This window comes from Ctenopharyngodon idella, chromosome 4, assembly GCF_019924925.1.
Source record: "Ctenopharyngodon idella isolate HZGC_01 chromosome 4, HZGC01, whole genome shotgun sequence".
Taxonomy (NCBI): Eukaryota; Metazoa; Chordata; class Actinopteri; order Cypriniformes; family Xenocyprididae; genus Ctenopharyngodon; species Ctenopharyngodon idella.
Genome location: NC_067223.1, coordinates 3,500,611 through 3,521,840, shown reverse-complemented (window position 1 = coordinate 3,521,840; position 21,230 = coordinate 3,500,611). Strand labels below are relative to the sequence as shown.

At 36.8% G+C, this 21,230-nt stretch overlaps 1 protein-coding gene across 1 annotated transcript in view; it reads left to right on the top strand.

The window, feature by feature from the left end:
* Positions 1-21,230, top strand: part of sema3c (sema domain, immunoglobulin domain (Ig), short basic domain, secreted, (semaphorin) 3C) — a 67,850-nt gene that overhangs the window by 25,441 nt on the left and 21,179 nt on the right. The window contains exons 3-9 of the mRNA XM_051891178.1: positions 7,890-8,050; positions 9,170-9,232; positions 11,417-11,536; positions 17,224-17,314; positions 18,869-18,988; positions 19,519-19,661; positions 19,765-19,879. Coding sequence (XP_051747138.1) covers positions 7,890-8,050; positions 9,170-9,232; positions 11,417-11,536; positions 17,224-17,314; positions 18,869-18,988; positions 19,519-19,661; positions 19,765-19,879 — 813 coding nt within the window. The remainder of the gene's footprint in view (positions 1-7,889; positions 8,051-9,169; positions 9,233-11,416; positions 11,537-17,223; positions 17,315-18,868; positions 18,989-19,518; positions 19,662-19,764; positions 19,880-21,230) is intronic.

The window sequence follows — 21,230 nt, the reverse complement described above, 5'->3', positions numbered from 1 at the left end:
GATTTTATTTCTTACAAAAAAATAAAATAAAATAAAAAATAAAATAAAAAAAAATCAATCACATGATTCCCAGATAACAAAACAAAAAATAAAAATCAGTAAATCAAATTTGGTATGTTTAAAAATTAGCTTAAAATTAGTAATATTAATATATAAAATTAATATTTAAATTTGACAACCCTAAAAATTAAATTTTTATAACACTACAAGATACATTTTGTAAATAAATAAATAAAGTAATAAATAGAAAATTCTCTCCAGAAAAACCCTGCTGTACATACAAACTGTGACAAAATGTCAACTACCAACTTCTTGAGTTGTTATTGCTACTTGTTTTCAGCAATGGAAGAGCTCTGTTCCTTTCAAAGCTGATTTAAAGACAATCAAACTGTAGTATAACGAGAATCAACCTTCCCATTTTGACTACACAAGCTCATAAGAGACTTTTATACATATATCAAATATCACTCCACTGAGGAGCTCAGGAAGAGGCCTAGACATAACACTTGTGAGGAAAACGTTCCCAGCACTTCTCAGCAATACAACCCTTCCAGAAAACCACACCATTGGCAGTTTAAAGAGCACCCTGCTGAGTGAAAAATCATGTCATGGTCATCGGTATCTACAGAGCAACACCCAGAATATCTCCTCCAGGACCAATCCTACCAGGATGTGTGATGAACATCTCCGGGTTGATCTTCCTGATTTAACCATGCAGGAATGTGGTCAAGCCCTTGACTAATACTGTATGTTCACAAACAAAATATTCATTATCAAAAGCCCTCTTGATGTGATTTAGCCTGGGGTTTAAAGTTACATATTGGCCTTAAAGTTATGGAATATGGTTTTGATTTGCTTGACATTGATTCATATTAATCACGTGTGCTGCTTTTGACTGCTGACAGCGAGTTTGTTTGCTGGAGTTTCTCTCAGAAGTTGTCACTGTACAGCGGTTTGCTGGGTTGATGTCTGCCAACTTTCTGTGATGTAGCATAACTATGCATTCTTCATCTTTTATCCACACTGAGGTCAGACCTCTTATCAATAGTCTCTTGACACTAGTCACGATTGGACTAAATGATGTTTCTAAATTAATAACATGAATTAAATTGTGGTTTACCTTTACAGAAATGCTTATGTGATTAGTAATTCCTGTTCTCGGGTCTCCAGACTGTCTCCAGACTGAGCTGTCTGTAGATAGATCACTGACGTGATACTGGAATCTGGACCTATTAATATATTCACAAAACATAAAAAAGTTATAGTAGTTACACAACAGTGAATCTTCTCAAAACAGGAATAAAAAAGAGCAGCATTTAACTATACTTTGATATAAATAGACATAAAATGGTGAAAAATATCGAATGGGATATCATCCAAACAGATTACTAGTATATCACAATTTCCAATGCTAAACACAAGAGAGAAAGATAAGTTTAGGATAGCGAGTTTGATAACTCTCTCAGTTTTGCATTGTCGCAGAACTATTGTCACACTATTAAAAATAAAATCAGTAATATCACTACGTTTAGTCACTTCTTGTATAAAAAGCGCGTGTGATATTGCTTTTATACAATAGTTCAATAAACAAGAAGTTAATCTTGAATAACTTTCATTTTAGATACAAACTTCTTGGTTATTTGCCAATTATTAGCTGAATTAACCTTTGTGTCTCTCTGAGAAAAGGTACGGTCACATTTGAGTACAAATTTTGCAGACGAAAAAAAAAAACGGAAAAGCAAAATTGGCGTGGGGAAATTTTTCACCCTTACAAATAACTCACAATTGCTCTGAATCTATTTGAAATGACTGGATTTTCACCCACAAAATGTTTCAATGATTCCATGAATCATCCATAAGTTGTTTCGACCCTGAATGAATCAGTGTTTTTGAATGAATACTTTAATTGAAAGATTTAATGACTCATTCATAATGGTAGTCACTTGTCGCCACCTGCCTTGTTGTCAACTGCACAAACTGAAAACAAAACAAAAACATTAATAATGGTCACCAGGGCTTGACATTAACTTTTTTGCTCACCAGCCACTGTGGCTAGTGGTTTTCCAAAGTTACTACCCACTCAGCATTTTCACTGGCCACAATTTTGCTGTTGGGAAATTACATTTTATATGATTAAAGTTGACTTTGACATGCTAAAATTACTTGATTTTGAGTCATTTTACTTGTTTAGCTAGATTTAAAACCCTTTCAAATGCAGATTGACCACCAAAATCAAGACTAGGCCTACATGGTATATCAGCTGGTATGTACGGGTGGGCAAGGGGTGGGTAATATGACCATAATATGATCAATTTTATAATTGTATAAGTTATTTTTGTTAGACTATATAAAAAGAACAAAGAAGCAAATTAGCATATTACAAATACAACAGTAAATTAAATAGCCTGAACTCTTTTTTTCAGATAGAGTAGGTTTAACATTTATTTAACATCTTTTGTTGTTTGATTAACATTAATGACAGGTATATTACATACATCCTGAATGCATGTATGTAATATACTAACACATATCCAGTTTTAACCCACCTGTTTACGTCCACTTAAGCCATAACCGACTGTATTCACGCAACAGAGAGAGAGTGCACGCGAGAGAGCTCTTCTGTTGTGTGTCATTCAACGCGATCCCGCCTTCACTAACTGTTAATCGATAAAAGTCGGTATAAGTTAATCGATAACGAACTATGATCGGATTGTAATTTTGTGCTACAACGAGCTTGGCTACCTTTGATTAGGCTGTAGGCTGAAATTATATTCAACCCACCAAAAGTAGCTAGTGGGAGTGGCTGTCTTACCCGCCACAGCTGAAATCTACCCGCATTTGGCGGGTTGGCGGGTGTTAATGTCAAGCCCTGATGGTCATTAAAAGTAATGTTCATTCAAAGATTACATTTCTAAGAACGTGGCCCATTTTTAAACTGGATTTTTCTTTTTTATCATCTTGAATGTTCTTATTTGTCACTAGCTATGCTTATATCTACATATTTTTATGAGCATTTTGGGCTTACTGCATAAAACAATGCTGGATGGAATTCTAAAAATGTGCATTAAAAAACGTGCTCAATTGAGGTGGATACATTTTTAACTGATAAGAATACATGCGCATAATAAACTAGATGGAAACACATTTACCATATAAATCCCTCAATGTGCAAAAAAAAACTAATGTGATTGCCTCGACAGTGGATGTGATTGGATAACTGGACTAGCAGATCAGTTTCATTACACAGCATCTCAAAAGTTAGGTAGAAATGCCTGAGCCAAAGTCTGTCATCAAATTGATTTGGTATAATGACCTCCCAGAAGCGTCTCACATGATTGCATTCACAAACACCAGGCATCCAAACGCAACATATCGTGACAGCGTTTATTGAGCTTTGTCTGTGAGCACTGAGGCGCAAATCATTTATAATGGAGGAAAAAAGAGCCATAGTTATTTTGCGGCAATTTCCCAGAACACTGCTTTATTCGCAAATGTTTTATGCAATATTCCAATTTTGCGCACAAGTTAAATTCACAACTTCACAGCTATTGACCTAAATACATTATGTAATCCTATTATCACATGGCATATAAACACATCGCCTTTTCAAAAGCATTCAGATCCTGATAAAGTCTCATTTTCATGAAGCTGCCAGCTTCTCCTGCAGTATGATGCAATGATCAGTCAGTGTTTCTCTGTGATGTGCAACTTCCAGCTTTGCAGACAGTTCAGAAAAACACAAGGCCAAATTAACACTGCAGTGGCATAAACAATAAGATGAATGTTCTCCATTGACGCAATCAAAGCTTTGATCCTAATCCAACTGGTCTGTGCCATCCAAGTGCCATCCAACTAACTCAGGATACCTGGAGTGAATCTGCCTAGAAAAATGGACTGAAATGTAACAATAATAAAATATGAATTTCAAATACTTGCACAAAAGCGTAATTCAGCTTGTTAGTAAATACAATTTCAATGTAGGATTTGTAATTCAAACAACTGGTTAGTTTTGCCAAAAATGCTTTTCAGACACAAATCTCTCCCAATTTACATACTATTCATAATAAATAATACACAAGACTAGAATAGGCAATTCTCACACACTCAAAAGTATAAACTTTCCCATCTCCAGTGAAGTGCATACTTTTAGTGTATAGTATGACATGTGGATAGGGATGTACCCTCTGTCTGCCCTAACAGAAATGTGCTAAGTGACCTTTGGCCTTAAGTAAAATATTATTTCACATTTAGAGTAAATTAGATCATTGGTCTGTTGTATTTACTTCTGAAAACCCAAATATGAAATAAACTACAGCATTTTGCTTAATCGCATTATTAACAGGTGTGGTAGCACCTGTCAGTTGGGAATGTTGACTTATCCATGTGTCCATAGCTCTAAGAATGATTCATGTTTTCAGAGCTCAGGGGTCAGGACAGGCGGACACAAAACACCACACAATCCTCCCGAGAGAGGGAACGTGTGTCTGTTTATCCATGGGGTGGGAAGGTCTTGTGAACGCTTCCCACTGTGTAGTCTTTTACTTCACTACATTTGAAATTCTTTTAGAAAGAGAGGGAAAAAATGAAAGTCAGATCCAACAATGGCACAAAAATAAACTGTTTGTGGTTAATCATTGTTTAACCTAACGCACTCAAACCTAAACCTAAACTAAACCTTTATTTACACTATCGTTCAAAAGTTTGGAGTCACTAAGATTTATATAACACTTTTATTCAGCAAGATGCATTAAATTGGTCAAAAGTGACAGTAAACAACATTTATAATGTTACAAATGTTTTCTATTTCAAATCAATGCTGTTCTTTTCAACTTCCTATTCATCAAAGAATCTAAAAAATGAATCATGGTTTCTGCAATAATATTGATACTGATAATAAGAAATGTTTCTTGAGCAGCAAATCATATTAGAATTATTTCTAAAGGATCATGTGACACTGAAAACTGACATAATGATGCTGAAAATTCAGCTTTGCCATCACAGGAATAAATTACATTTTATAATATATATTTGTTTGTTTATTGAGTTTTTTACGGCTATTTACATTGCAAACACAAACGCCAATATCATAATCCATAAAATTTACATTATTATATACAACATTTCAACTTGACATAAAATACATTTGAGTGATACGTTTTGAAATATTCCATCCAAACATGTTTCTGAATAAAAACGTTTTTTAGCAGTATCATAAAATTACAATCCAACAGAATATGTTTAACAGTCAAAGGAACTTGACGCAAAAGACATAAAGGATCAATAAAAACCCTTGAGTGACCCAGTCTGCAACTAGTGAAGATGACTTGGTCATGTCTTGATTTGAAGTTATGGAAGATACTTCTTTTTATACTGGGGTTTATAGAGTACCTCAGGTATGACGTGTTTTTGTAGGCAAAACCCGGAAGCGAGTTAGCATTTTAGGACTTCCGGTTCCATCGCCCCGAAGTCAATGGGTTTTTTGAATGGGTTTATCGCCTGAAATAAGGTCTGTGGTTAACAAAGCCTCTAAATATTTTCACGTTTTGATCTATGACATAAAACACACCCGCTATATAACCCACTTGTGATTTTTTAAACCTTCATTGTGTCTTAAAAACGGCGGTTGCTAACAAATTGCTAAAAGGGACTACTTCCTTTGGCGGGGACTTTAGACGTCATCATGACAAACAGGACATTTGGACAGCATTTCTCATGAAAAAGTGGATAAGTATTCATACACAGCGCAGATCATAATCAGCGAGCATGTTTTTAAATAAAGTTGTTTTCTAAATAAAGTTTGAGGAAGCTTGGTGGTGGTGACGTTGATCCGCGACCATTGTGTGCTGTAGTCCGTTTATAGCCTACTGTTAGTTTTTTATATCTGATGACTTTATTTAGGCTTCAAAATGTATAAATGTTGTGTTAACTTGTAAAGATTATCTTGATAGACAAAACGTGTAAGTGTCATAACCCTTTGTTAAACACAGAGCTTATTTTTTGCGATTTTCCAAAAGTCTATGGGAAAAAATGCATTGGCTTTTGATCGAGGGAACCCGTGCGCCGCTAACTTCTGGGCTGGCCTACAAAAGCACGTCATCCCTGAGGTACTCTATTTCATACAGTTTATTATTTTTCCTTCTTTAGAAGATCTAATTTAGTTAAAATTTCGACAATTATGGGGTGATCAGTCTTTACGGATTCAAGTGCTTGAAGACAAGATCTTGAGTCAAAGGCAATTAAAAAGTTCTGTTCTTGACCCTTCTCAATATTTTCCAGAACCGGGAGTAATGCCCGAGCCTCAGCTGTGAAGATAGAGCCTTGGTCTTTTACAATATGTTATCCGTGCTGTCAAATATGAGTCGCAATAAAAAGATGTACGATTTGTTGGAATCCAACAAAAAATGACTGAGCTACACCTGTTTGAAGTCAATAGAGTCAGCAAAGTCAATTTTGAGAAAAATCGAGTTAAAGTTTTCTGAAGGTTCCAAAACCTAGCATCCATACCTTAAAAACATTGACAGCACTTATGACGTTATGTTCAGTCAACATCTCTTAGAGTTATTTTTTTTAAGTGTGCATGCTAATATAGTTATTATGACTATATATTGGTGTAAATGGGCCTTTAGAATTTAACATCTGGGAAATATTTTGTGCAGCACACATGGTTAAGAAAGAAACTTAACCTTTAGTTATGAGCAACACAGCATTTTTACTATGTTATAACAAACCTAAAACAGAAGCTGAAATATGCTGAAATTAAAGGCTCACCAAACAACAATTTTCTAAAAAGAAAAGTCTTTAATGGCACGAGTCTGCTGAATGGGGTGAAATGGGATTTTATGATTTCTGTCTGAGGTTACAGAAGCTGCATGTTTCTAATTAGTCTCCTGAAACCAAACCAGAAGTGGGATTTCTCTCTTTCACTCCCTGTTTTGAGGCATTTTATTTAATATTTATTTCCACACATCTGCTTCCTCATACATTTATTCTTCGACGTCACGTCTTCGTTCTTGTCTAGTTCTCATGCTCTCAGCACGTTGCAGTCTCGCCCTGATGATCTCTTTGAGCAGTAATAATGCCACTCTTATCTTACTGAGATGCTATCCGTAGTGCTTTGAAGCCTGGTTGATGTAATCTGTTGCCCTCCGCGCCTCTCTTTATTAAACCCACGTTAGAATGACGGGTTTGACAAGGCCCTCTCCACTAATATAATCCCATAATAGTCTGGTGAGACATGCTGTCTACTGCCAATGTTCGTCAGAGAGCTTGGGGTGACTATCTTCACTTCGTCTTGTTTGCTGGTCGCTTTCTAAGAAATTTTTAGAATATACATATATTACTATTGAATTCCTAATTTTGCTCAGTCCTGCTTTGGATGTGCTGGTTTGAATAGGAAGCAGGGGATGGAGTTATTTGTCATGAGATTCACTAAGGAAGATGGGAAATGGGAATTGCGCTGGTTTTGTGTTCATAGGCTCTTTATTTGAGGATAAAAAGCAGAAATGTGAAAGGAAAGTGGCCGTGGATAAGAGAAATGTGACTTTAATTGGAACTGGAAGGAGTTATATGGACACTGAAGAGAAAAATAAGGAGGGATGGCTTTAGAAGAGTGTTAAAAGAGGATAAAGATGAGGAGGAGGGTATCAATGTGGCCTCCACTTCTCTATACATTAGTGAATGGCTAATGAGAAACAACAATGAATATTCATGAGTTTGGTCTTCATTAGAGAGACTTTGATGGTATGGTGAAGGGCCCTGCGTCTCTGTATAAGTTTGTGTGTTCTGGAATAAGATCAGGGTTCAGCAGCCTCATCATTGTCAGCAGTGCAAGTAAACACCAAAACCTCACTCATACTAATGCAAAGAACATGTTTGTGTTTGCATTACAGAATTACAGAAAACCCAGTCCTTTGAGCACTACACTTTGTCTGAGAAGGCCATGGACTACAGGATCCTTTTCATGGATGAGGATCAGGACCGTATGTATGTGGGCTGCAAGGACCATGTACTCTCGATGGACATTAATAACATCAGCCAGACCACGCTGAAGGTGAGAGAGCAGTCAAAAACCCTCTATATCAACATGAAATTCAGCAGAACAGTTCTGCAGCTGTAGAAACCAACGGTGACCACATTTCTTCGTTCAAATCTTATTTGACAAATGGGAGAGATGCAGTTTGGTTAAACAGTGCTGGCTCTTGAGGAGACAGATTGAACAAAACTGACACAAATTATGGAAGTTTATGTTTCCTTTTCCAACTAAGGCTGGCAAAACTTAAGATTCATTGCATTCTGCTGGTCTATGCTGCCCATCTATCCTGCAGGGCTCAAAAAGAATCACATGAGTTCGCCAGGAAAAACCCTTAAAAAAGCCGTTTTCTTTTAGAGCTTGTGATTGCTAAATAACTCCTAGGCTTTAAAGTGTATATTTATAGTAACTGGCTCTTTTTCATGAAACACAAAAAAGAGAATTTTTTCAGAATGTCCAGGCTGCTTTTGTCCATTTAATGAAAGGTGACTATGGCTGTTGATGAAGACGAAAAAAAAAAAAGATCAGAATGTGCCAAATAAGTATTTTATATGAATCATATTCCACATTTGAAGCCAAGTAATATTGTGAAATATTATTACAATTTAAAATAACCTTTTTCTATTATATATATAAAGTGTAATTTATTTCTGTGATGGCAAATTGAATTTTCAGCATCCTTACTCCAGTCTTTAGTGTCACATGATCCTTCAGAAATCATTTTATTATGCTGATTTGCTCAAAAAACATGTATTATTAATGTTGAAAATGGTTGTGCTGCTTAATATTTTTGTGCAATTTTTTTTTCAGGATGCTCTGATGAATATAAAGTTCAAAATAACTGCATTTATTTGAAATAGAATTTTCAAACATTGTAAAAGTCTTTGGTCACTTTTGATCAATTTAAGGTCAATATGTTTTATGCCAGGTTTGACATCAATTGTCATTACAAAATGGCAACTATTGATTGAATATGATCAAAATAATTGGCTAATTACATATACACTTGTTTAGTAGTACCAATGGATGTGCACTGTAATGTAAATCTGTCAGTCAAAAACGCTACACTGTAATAAAGTTCTTTCATCAATATTACAAATCTCTCATTGCTCTCCTCTTATTTTTTTCTCTTTTTATCAGATCTTCTGGCCGGCATCCACCAGTAAGGTCGAGGAGTGTCAGATGGCTGGCAAAGACCCCACAGTAAGACCATTGACACTTTTAAATTCCTGGCATGTTATGGTTGCCCAGCTTTTTATGCCTCTGATTCACAGCAGCAGCAGCATTCTTGATTCAAATCCTATTTGTCTGTTGCTTGGTGAAGTGATCATCCAGTGAACTGTTTTCACAAGCATTATTCTCCCTACAATCACAGCAATTAATTAAACTTGTCCCAAATCAATCAAAAGAGCACCAAACATGAGCTGATTCTAAATCAGAGTTTATACCTTGAATTTTAAGCGTTATGGCTGGATCAGGAACAGATGCATGAGTTTATTCAAAACTCAAAGTTTTATTATTTCAATTTCTATCAGTCATGGCTGGATCAGAAACAGATGGTTCTTGCCCGAGTGCCCATGAGTAAAAGCTGTCTCTAGATGTTGTCTGTAGCGCAATGGGAGGTCACAATGTGTCATTAATTACGTGTGTTAGAATAAAGTAAAATGTGGGAATGGACTAATGTTCTCAGCTGACCAAAGAAAAATACTGTACTTACCACACTTACCACAAATACCAGATACAAATGAACATTTTAAACCTGTATCTCACGTATTGAGAAATGGTCTGTATATTAATGATGGGGGTTTATCAACAACTTCAGTGCAGGTTACATAGTTATGCCAGTAGGTAACGGCAAGGGATTGACTTTAAGACTGAATTAGTTGACCATTAATTAAAAAAAACGCTGATTCATTCTGGAATGAAGCAAGGTTGTAAACAAGGAAATTATTTGTTTAACTTTGAACAACACCTTATAAGGCACAAACTACAAGCAATGAAGCTGCAGGCTGAATCTGACGCTTCATTTTAAAGAGATCAATCCATTGACCAGGGGATTTCTCATGAGGATTTCCATTCCCATTAACCATTGAAAGGATACTATGACAAAGATATCACTTTCCTCATTTCAAACTGATTTTTTCCCACAAATATATGATTGCTCTAAAGAATATTAGAGCAATCATATATGCTTATAGCCATGTGAAATGGCTGAATATCTATACATCAGATGTGCTGCAACGATTGTCTTTCAAACATTCAAGCACTTTTCAAGTACCTTTTCATAAATATGGCTGGGTTTTTTTTTCAGGTTTTCCAGGACTTAAATTACAAAAAGTCAGATTCAAGTACTTCAAGCACTTTAAGCACCTTGTATGATCCCTGCATAGTGAAATATGCAGCTCAGCTTTCCTGCACTGCTTCTGACAAATATTTGTGTTTGAGCCCTTCCTAGAGTCTCTTTTCCTATATCGATGTGTGTTGGTGTTTAAACTAGGGTTTGCGCCACATATTTCCCCTGACGTTTTATTTGTATCTATGGATCTGTAATGTTGCCCCCTTATCAGGTTGTTAGGTTTCCTCTCCGCACAGGGATATACCCCATGCCTCTCCCCTGATAGGATCAACAGCAGCCAAAGGAGCGGCAGCGCGTGACCTCACATCATCTGAATCCATCTGCATCATTTGGGAAACACTGAGGCATTTCTTTAACAAAGCTGTAAATGATATTAAGATGTGTTTATAGAGCTTGCTCTTGTTAATTCTGCCTGATCTGTACATGAACCGTAAGCTGTCAAGATGTCTTTTCACCTTTGCAGAAGAAAAATATTACGTACCGCCGTGAATACAAGCCAGAAGAGGATAATGTTGATATGTGCAACAGAAAAAGAAATATTAATGACAAACACGTCAAAGGGAGGAGTGGATGGTGGGGTGTGTGCTGTTGGAAGTGCTGTTATTTTTCTGGAGTTGCTCATGAAGGGCCTGTGTGTGTACATACTGACCGAGAGCTCATGCAGCTGCTGTTTTGACACACTTCGCCAAGTTCCTAACTGCTCCCCTGGCACTTTTCTTTTTTCGACTCATCCCTCTCTTACTCTTTTTCTGGGCTGGATCATGTGCAGTTGGTTTGGCGATACTTTAGTTTGGGTTTCCTGGATTCCTTGAATAGGCCTTGAATTCCTGACCTATATAAACCTTCACTTCCTGAATTATAGGTTTGGATCAATGCAAGTCATCTTAATTTTAATTGGCATTTGCAGTTTCCAAAATTAAAAAGTCAGCTTTCTAACAGAATCAGCACTAAATGAAAATTATGTTAAAAGAGATTTTAGTATAACTTTTAGGATCAAAAGCAATGATCTGTATTTCTTTTGTTCTCCTCAGCATGGATGTGGAAACTTCTTACGAGTGATCCAGCCTTATAACAGGACGCATCTGTTCATCTGCGGCAGTGGAGCCTACAGCCCAGTGTGTGCATATGTTAACCGTGGCAGGCGTCCTGAGGTCAGTTTACACTCGCTAATGAAAAGCAGTCAGACAGTCTGATTTAGTTCAGTTTCACCTTAACTTTTACTACATTTGCTTCAGATTTCCAAAATGTTGTATTGGGAAATTGACAGTAGGCTCATACTACCCTAATTTCCTAATCAAAATGTGTTTCTGTAATCTACCACTGAGTTGTAAAGTCATACATCATCCATCCCTTGGCATGACATCCTCAATGGTAATTTAGACCAACATGAGAATGAGGGTAGTTAGAGGTCAAAAAAGAGAGAAGAGACCACATGAGAAGAGACAAGGCATGGCAATTGAGAGGAGAGCAATACAAACAAAACGAGAAGAGTCAAAAGATGAGATGAGACATGGTGAGATGAGACGAGACTAGTTGAAAGAAGACAAGAGACAAGATAAGACAAGACTAGTTGAAACAAGACAAGAGATGAGATAAGACAAGGTGAGATGAGATGAAACTAGTTGAAACAAGACAAGAGACAAGATAAGATGAGGTTAGATGAGACAAGACTAGTCTAAACAAGATGAGAGACGAGATAAGACAAGGTGAGATGAGACGGAACTAGTTGAAACAAGACAAGAGACAAGATAAGATGAGGTTAGATGAGACGAGACTAGTCTAAACAAGACAAGAGACGAGAAAAAAACAAGGTGAGATGAGACAAAACTAGTCAACACAAGAAAAAACAAGAAGAGACAAGAGATGAGAAAAGACAAGGAGAGATGACTAGTTGAAAAAAGACAAGAGACGAGATAAGACGAGGTGATATGAGACGAGACTAGTCAAAACAAGATGAGATAAGACGAGGTGAGATGAGACAAGACTAGTCGAAGCAAGACAAGAGATGAGATAAGACGGTGAGATGAGACGAGACTAGTCAAAACAAGACAAGAGATGAGATAAGACGAGGTGAGATGAGACGAGACTAGTCGAAACAAGACAAGAGACGAGATAAGAGAAGGTCAGATGAGACGAGTCTAGTCAAAACAAGACAAGACTAGTCGAAACAAGGCGAGACGAGCTAAGACAAGGTGAGATGAGACGAGACTAGTCAAAACAAGACAAGAGATGAGATAAGACGGTGAGATGAGATGAGACTAGTCGAAACAAGACAAAAGACGAGATAAGACGGTGAGATGAGGTGAGAAAAGTCGAAACAAGACAAGAGACGAGATAAGAGAAGGTCAGATGAGACGAGTCTAGTCAAAACAAGACAAGACTAGTCGAAACAAGGCGAGACGAGCTAAGACAAGGTGAGATGAGACGAGACTAGTCAAAACAAGACAAGAGATGAGATAAGACGGTGAGATGAGATGAGACTAGTCGAAACAAGACAAAAGACGAGATAAGACGGTGAGATGAGGTGAGAAAAGTCGAAACAAGACAAGAGACGAGATAAGAGAAGGTCAGATGAGACGAGTCTAGTCAAAACAAGACAAGACTAGTCGAAACAAGGCGAGACGAGCTAAGACAAGGTGAGATGAGACGAGACTAGTCAAAACAAGACAAGAGACGAGATAAGACGGTGAGATGAGGTGAGAAAAGTCGAAACAAGACAAGAGACGAGATAAGAGAAGGTCAGATGAGACGAGTCTAGTCAAAACAAGACAAGACTAGTCGAAACAAGGCGAGACGAGCTAAGACAAGGTGAGATGAGACGAGACTAGTCAAAACAAGACAAGAGATGAGATAAGACGAGGTGAGATGAGACGAGACTAGTCAAAACAAGACAAGAGATGAGATAAGATGAAGTGAGATGAGACGAGACTAGTCGAAACAAGATGAGAGACGAGATAAGACGAGCTGAGATGAGACGAGACTAGTCGAAACAAGACAAGAGACGAGATAAGACGAAGTGAAATGAGACGAGACTAGGCGAAACGAGACGAGCTAAGACAAGGTGAGATGAGACGAGACTAGTCGAAACAAGACAAGAGACGAGATAAGATGAAGTGAGATGAGACGAGACTAGTCGAAACAAGATGAGAGATGAGATAAGACAAGGTGAGATGAGACGAGACTAGTTGAAACAAGACGAGAGATGAGATAAGATGAGGTGACATGAGACAAGACTAGTCGAAACAAGACATGAGACGAGATAAGACAAGGTGAGATAAGACGAGACTAGTCGAAACAAGAAAAAACAAGAAGAGACAAGACATAAGATGAGAACCAGATGAGATGAGACTAGCTGCAACACATGAATACAGAGAAGAGATGAGACAAAACTAAATTAAATGAGTAGAGGTAAGAAAAGATTAGATTAAAACAAAAATGGAAAAGAAGAAAAAAAGTGAAGAGACTAGATGAGTTGAGACAAGACGAGAAGACAAGAGACAAAGATGAGAAGATAGGAGACAAAAAAAATAAGAAAAAAATGAGAACCTGAATCCCGATGGGATGAGACAAGAGGAGACAAGCCACAATAGGAGACTTGAATACATACAGTATTAAAGATTAAAGGAGAAAACATCTTGAGAAAGACTAAATTAAATGAGAAGAGATGAGCCAAGATGAGATTAAGCAAAAAGAGAAGAAATAACAAGTGACATGAGTTGAGACAAGATGCAGCAAAGTGAAAAAAAAACAAGACAAGAAATGAGGTGAGACAAGATAAGAAGAGATAAGATGAGACAAGACAGGAAAAACTGAGAACCAGAGGGGATGAGATGAGGGGTGACAAGCCGTGACACGAGATGGGGATATAAAATTAAAGATTAAAGGAGAAACACTGAGACTAGTTGAGACGAGACAAGAATACTTAGTTAGAGAAAGAGAAAAAGAAAGGGGAAGGGGGGAGGGGTGAAGGGAAGAGACCAGATGAGATGAGGCAAGATCAAATGAAATAAATTAGATGAGATTTGATTTAACCAGAACAGAAGATAAAGGGATGAGAGTGAGACCAGATGAGATGACACAAGATGAAACTACAATCCTTAGTTAGAGGTAAAGGAGTAAAAAAAAAAGAGAAGAGAAATAAATGAGGAGAAGAGACAAGGAGAGACTACATGAGATTAGAGGCAGTACTCCTAGCTGTTTGAGTCCAGAAGCTTGTTTTCTATCATTCTTTTTTTGTTTGAAAAGCATTTTACTCTCTTGACTCTCCGTCCGTGTCCATCTCTCTTGGCTGCACACCAGCTGGACTATTACAGGAGCAGAAAACTCTGGAATGGGGTGACCTATAACCTTTAAAAGTGTGCAGTGTAGCTTTGTGACATAACAATGACAGGGCCACCCTGGAGTCACCATGTGACTTGTTTCTTTGCCTATAGTTGTGTGTGATGTAAAGAGGCAATACATTAGTTAATGAACACACGTGTCCTCATGATAAATTAGAAGCTCTACCACTAGCGGCTGTATGTCCTGACGGAGGCTCTCTACGTCTCTGGTTTCTCTCACTTCACGTGACTGGCCAACATCACGACACCAAAGGAGGGGATAGATTGGCCTGGCAGTCGGAAACCTGGAAGCATCTGGACAAGTCTGTCCAAGCAATAAGAAGAAAGGCAGCTCTCCAAAACCACTCCACAAATGCATGCTCGGAAATTACTCAGAAATCTTTTTATATAGATTGGCTGTGAAACATTTCAGATCAACTTGAAAGATGAGAATAGATTTGATGATGTGAAATGGGATTAAATGATAGCAAGAGCATATGTCAGAGTCATCATTTATATTTATGAAGACTATGATTTGATTATCAGCTCAAAGTCTGGTCAACTTTGCAGCTTATTCCAGGCTAGATTTTTTTCCACTTACGGAAAAACTGTTTGACTATCATATAACGAACTATCTGTTTTTTTTTGTTTGTTTGTTTTTTTACATGTTTATTAGGGCTGGGTAAAAAATATATATATTTTTTTTTTCGATTTTAATCGATTCTCATGTTGAAGAACCAATATTGATTCTAAAATCCCAAGAATTGATCTTTCAGTCTATGCTGTTTTCATTTGATGAACAGAACTTTGCATCGTGCCTCCCATCCAATAAATCTCAATAATCTTTGTGCTTTGGGATATGAAACTAGGGCTGTGACGGTAGGCATGACAACCGCGCCACTGCGGTGGTGAAGTTGCCACCGCGGTCGTGGAGTGTCACCGGCGGTAATGTGACATTTTATATATATATATATATATATATATATATATATATATATAATCTCAGAGGTCGCGTTAACCGAAAATCTTCCGTCATTGATGGAATTTTTTTAGCAGTGACAGAAAAAATCTGCAGCCCGTCCGTCATTTTGACAGATTATGTAGTAGCTTGTAACTGTAATTCCCACCCCTGTCCAGTAGGTGGTGAGTGCGCTCCAGTGTGGCAGCAGAACGCAAGTTCAGTCTCCAGAATAAAATGAAAACGATGCGCTCGATTACACACAGACGAGCACCCAGTTTAAGTCAATTTTATAATAATAAAGTTACTTATGCTTACCTACATAATTAAGTTTTGCTATTTTTCTCGCTGACTATAAGTTTATGGTCAACGAATGGCTTTTCTGAGGTATAAGCACAGGTATAAGCACGCAGTCTTTAACTTTCTTTTCATAATATAAATAAATGCATAGCCTATGCCTATTTGCTTATCCTGTAAGTTCGTGAATAAAAATGAAAATGTGAACGAAATCAGAAGCTATTAAATGTCTTATCATTAAAATATAAAAATTAAACTGACGGGTAATTATTGATTATGATGGGGTTTTTTTATGATCCTGTCCATCAAAATGACGGCGAAACGCAAGTCTAACGCAACCTCTGATTATATATATATATATATATATATATAAATAAAACCAAACAACCCCGCCCCCCCCTTTGGACCCCACCACCGCAACACCGGCGGTTGTTGGTGATTTACCACCGCGGTAGTAAATATTTGCCACCGTCACAGCCCTATATGAAACAAAGTCTCAATTCTGTCAATTTTATTACAAAATTCAAACAATAAATACCGTTTTGGAGCTCTTTAATGTGGCGTGTAGCTCCTCAGTTCAAGCGAAGCACATGAATGGATCATCTCTTCTGTTTTATTACTTGTTACAGCACAAAATAAACATGAATGAACATCAGAAGGTATGTTGAAAGATACAGTACAATGTACCAAAATCCGTATCATGTCTCATGTAATCGACCAAACAGTGTTCAACTGCAGAAAGACGTCAATAAAACAGCTTGTAAACAGTCACAAACAGCAATGTTACATTTTACCTCAAAAAAGCCATTCAATGACCGCAAACTCGTTAGTCAGCTACAAAGATTTACTTAAGATGAGAATTTTGTTAAATATATGCACTATATTGCATATTCATTGCATTTAAACTGTTCTTCAATATTAAATACATGTTTTTATGACAGCCACCATTAAAAATGTTTATATAAAAAAAAATTATTAGAAACATTATTATGTTATTATTATAAAAACTTCCTTATAAATGTAAGTAGTCTACAAATCAGTTAATTTTAATCTTTAATATTATAGTGATGTATGAACTGAAATCGAGAATCACAAGTTTGTGAATCGAAATTAAATCGAATTGTGAAATTTGTGTCAATGCCCAGTCCTAATGTTTATTCATGAAGCTTAATGGGCAGGTTTATCTGAAATAGTTGATACCTCAATAACATTGTGATTGTGAAATGTAAGATTTTTTTTTGTGTGTTTTTGGTGTCATTGGCAGGAGCAAGTGTTTCAAATCTCCTCCCGAGCAGAATCAGGGAAAGGGAGGTGCTCCTTCAACCCACAAGTCAACACCGTCTCGGTCATGCTCAGTAAGTGCTGCCGTCTTTAGTATCTTTATCCACAGGTGCCATTTTGTCTTGCACACTTACTATAAGACATTTTCTCTACGATCTCTTTGTTCATGACCTCATAGTATCACCAAACACCCACATTTTGTGGGTGTCTGCTCCCCTTCCGATGTGACAACTTTGGGTCGCTCAGTACCGCCCCCTTAATCCTTTGATCTGTAATTGGTTAGCTGGTGTTGGGTTGCTGTTGACACAGCTATTGGGCTACATTACACACACACGCTTTCACACACCAGAGGGCCATTAGAACAGCAACATAAACACATCAGTGTTATTTTGTTATTTTAGTATAATTGAGATACTATTATATTTTTTTTCATTAATATTTTTATTTTTACATTTTTAATATATATATATTTTAAATTTTGTCAGTTTTTATTTTACGTCTACAATAGGGATGTGATGAAATCTCTTGCCAAAGCATCTCGCAATATTAAAACGTGACAATATTTCTTGTTGAAGTGATATCCTTGCGATATCCTATCGCAAAAACCTTTTACAAGTGCTTGCATTATATTGTTGTCTTTTACTGCATATGATAATTCATACTCAGAAAGTAGAACTGAAGTTGCATTCATTACAAAACGATTTTTAAAACATTTCAAAATGCACCTGCATTGTTTTGCATTTTCTGACTTTCAGTTGAGTAAAAGACAGTTTTCCAGTCATATAAGATTTCTTAAAAAGTGTTAAAATATTGTCTCGTCTCTTTCCTGTGAACCCAATATAGTGTATCGACACTTCTCGTGTATCGTCACACCTCTAAATACTATTTATTCTTTTTTTATTAGTTTTAGTTTAGTTATTTTAGTACATCAAGTTAAACTAACATCAATTTTTATGGTTTTAATTTTAACTATAATAACCCTGAAACAAACATGCACTCATCTCTCAGTTTACACCTCATGAGAACTGTTTGCAAGTGCCACACATACTCTCCTACGAAATCACACCTAAATATAATATGCTATAGGTCATCGTTAAGTCATCTGTATACGAGAGAAAGTTTTAAGTGGTTATTCCATTAAGTCGAACAGTTCCTAACCGTCTAGACGGCATCAAAGACTGATGGTCCTTGACATGACAGCCTGCAGCTTTCTCTGTCTGATGTCTGTCTGCAAATTTCCATCATACACTTGGCCCCTAGTCGTACATGTCAACCACTGACCAAAGCAAGATGGAGTGATGAAGTGATAGAATAGTGGACTGATGAAAGGAAGGAGAGATTTAGGGAATGGAGATTTGAGCAGGTCATTAGTAGAGCACACCGCAGAGAAATTTACAGTCACAGTAAATCCATATGTCTCATATTCAACAGACAGATCTTTTCAGCCAGTAGCAGAAGCCATACAGTTATATGCAGTAGGTTTACAAAATAAACTGAAAATCAACTGAATGTACAATCACTATTCATTTGAGAAGATATAAAATCTTTAAGTGAAAGTTTTTCCCTGAACATAAAAAAATCTGTATAAAGCAACTGTGGGACACGTTTGTGTTTATGTCTTTGGTTAGATCAGGAGCTGTTCTCTGGCATGTACATCGACTTCATGGGGACAGACGCTGCCATTTTCAGGAGCCTGACCACAAGGAACGCAGTGAGGACGGACCAACATAACTCCAAATGGCTGAGCGGTATACAAACTCTACATGTTATTTCATCCATCTACATTATTATGCCTGTTCTGTCAGGAAATTGTTCATAATCTTTACTTGAAACTACAAATAATTATTTATGCGTAGCTTTAAATTACATGTCTGCGTTCCATGCCATTTAAGTAAAATAATACACAAACCACACAGCAAAAATGGTCTTTGCCCACATCAAAGGAAATGGCTGAAGACAGGACAGTTTACGATGATTCCACCAGAAAAGTAAAAACATATTGTACAAGCATAACGGTTTTCTCAAGGGGTCACATTATCTTTCGTGTGATACAATCCAAATATACACAATGAAGCACATATTTGGTCAGGACGTGTGAGAAGCCTCAGTTCGCCAGCAGCTATATTAAATTTCACATAAACTCAGGCATTAGCACCATTCAGAGATGTTTGATTTTTTAGGAGAGTAATCATACAGTACAATCTTCTTATTTCTCTTTTGTGGTTCATGTAGAGCAAACTGAGTGTTTAAGCTGTAGTTATTCTTCTATTTTGACTAGAGCCAGTGTTCATTGATGCCCACTTGATACCTGACGGCTCAGACCCAAACGACGCCAAACTTTACTTTTTCCTGCGCGAGAGACTGACAGACAGTAGTGGAAACACTAAGAACATCCACACTATGGTGGCTCGAGTGTGCCCTGTAAGTCTCTGATTTTTTTTTTTTTTTAATTTAATATTATTAACTCTATAACATTTACATGTATTAATAAAATTTATTTTATGTTATTGTAAATTCTATTTAGAATGACACTGGTGGTCAACGCAGTCTGGTGAACAAGTGGACCACTTTTCTGAAGGCTCGGATGGTATGTTCGGTTCTAGAGGAAGATGGTACCGAGACCCACTTTGATGAGCTTGGTGAGACTACAAACACACACAAACATGTTGGATTTCCATGGTTTATGTGGACTTTCCTTAAACATAATGATTTTATCCCCTAACCCAAATTCCAACCCCTAAACACAACCCTCACAGAAAACTTTTTTGTATTTTTACATTTTCAAAAAACATAATTTAGTATGATTTATATTTTGACAATTTTTATCATATCACTATAGTCTCCTGGCTGTTGGTTTAAAGGCTACACTCTTAAAAATAAAGGTTAAAAAAGGAGTTTTTGCAGCAAATCCATAGAAGATCCATTTTTGGTTCGCCAAAGAACCTTTCAATGAACAGTTCTTAAAAGAACCATTTTTCTTATTGTAAAGAACATTTTAATAATCCTTTTCCACTATTAAAAACCTTTTGTGCAATGTAAAGGTTCTATGGATTCTTTATGGAACCATCAACTTATTTTTAAAGTCCCCCTGTGGTGAAAATAAAGATTTTAATGTTGTTTATATGTCTATGGGCTGTTTTTAACATGCTTTAAAACAAACCATGTGCAAATTCATAAGTCAACACCATTGCTGAGTATGTTCTTTTTAAAACTGCAGTGATCTAAAGACAGTTTCAAAAACTTCGTTTGAAATCGCTGGTGTTTCTTACGGCACAAACTACCTTGTAACCAATCACGTCAAAGTGCCGGCGGGCTTTAGCATATCATTAACTATGACCGCTGCTAAGCAAGGGAGTCGTGTAACATTAGCAACACATTATTAGCAGTTTGAAAACATGGTCAAGCAAAAAGCTAATCATGTTACTTACCGTTATGTGTCCGACGTTGTAAAAAGTGATACCATTGTGCAGTGTTTATCTCAGTAAGTTGACCGAGTGGATCTCTGAGCTCATGCGAGTGAGTGGAGGCGGGGCTAATTAGCATATTCATAAATCCATGTATACTAAATGAAGCAAGTGTGTATAGTTACATTCAAGCTATTTCAAGGCATGAAGATTTTTTTTCACTGAAAAAAACATTTAAATATGTCATTTTGGTAATCAAAGATGAGTTTTGATAAAATTATTGACTACAGGGGGACTTTAAGAGTGTACCTTTACCTTTATATTTAAATTATGTTTTAATTAGTGCTGTCAACGTTAACGCGTTAACGCATGTGATTAATTTTTTCCAGTTTAACGCGTTAATTATATTTAACGCAATTAACGCAGCATCTGTTTTATCTGTCATCCTTTGGCTAGCATTACAATATGATCACGCTCTTATTCATGCAAATATTTTTAAACCATTTAAGCCTGCCAAAAGAGAAAAAGAGAATGCGCTGTCGATGAATGTCCTGTCACGCACACAACGCACAGAAAGACACGCGCC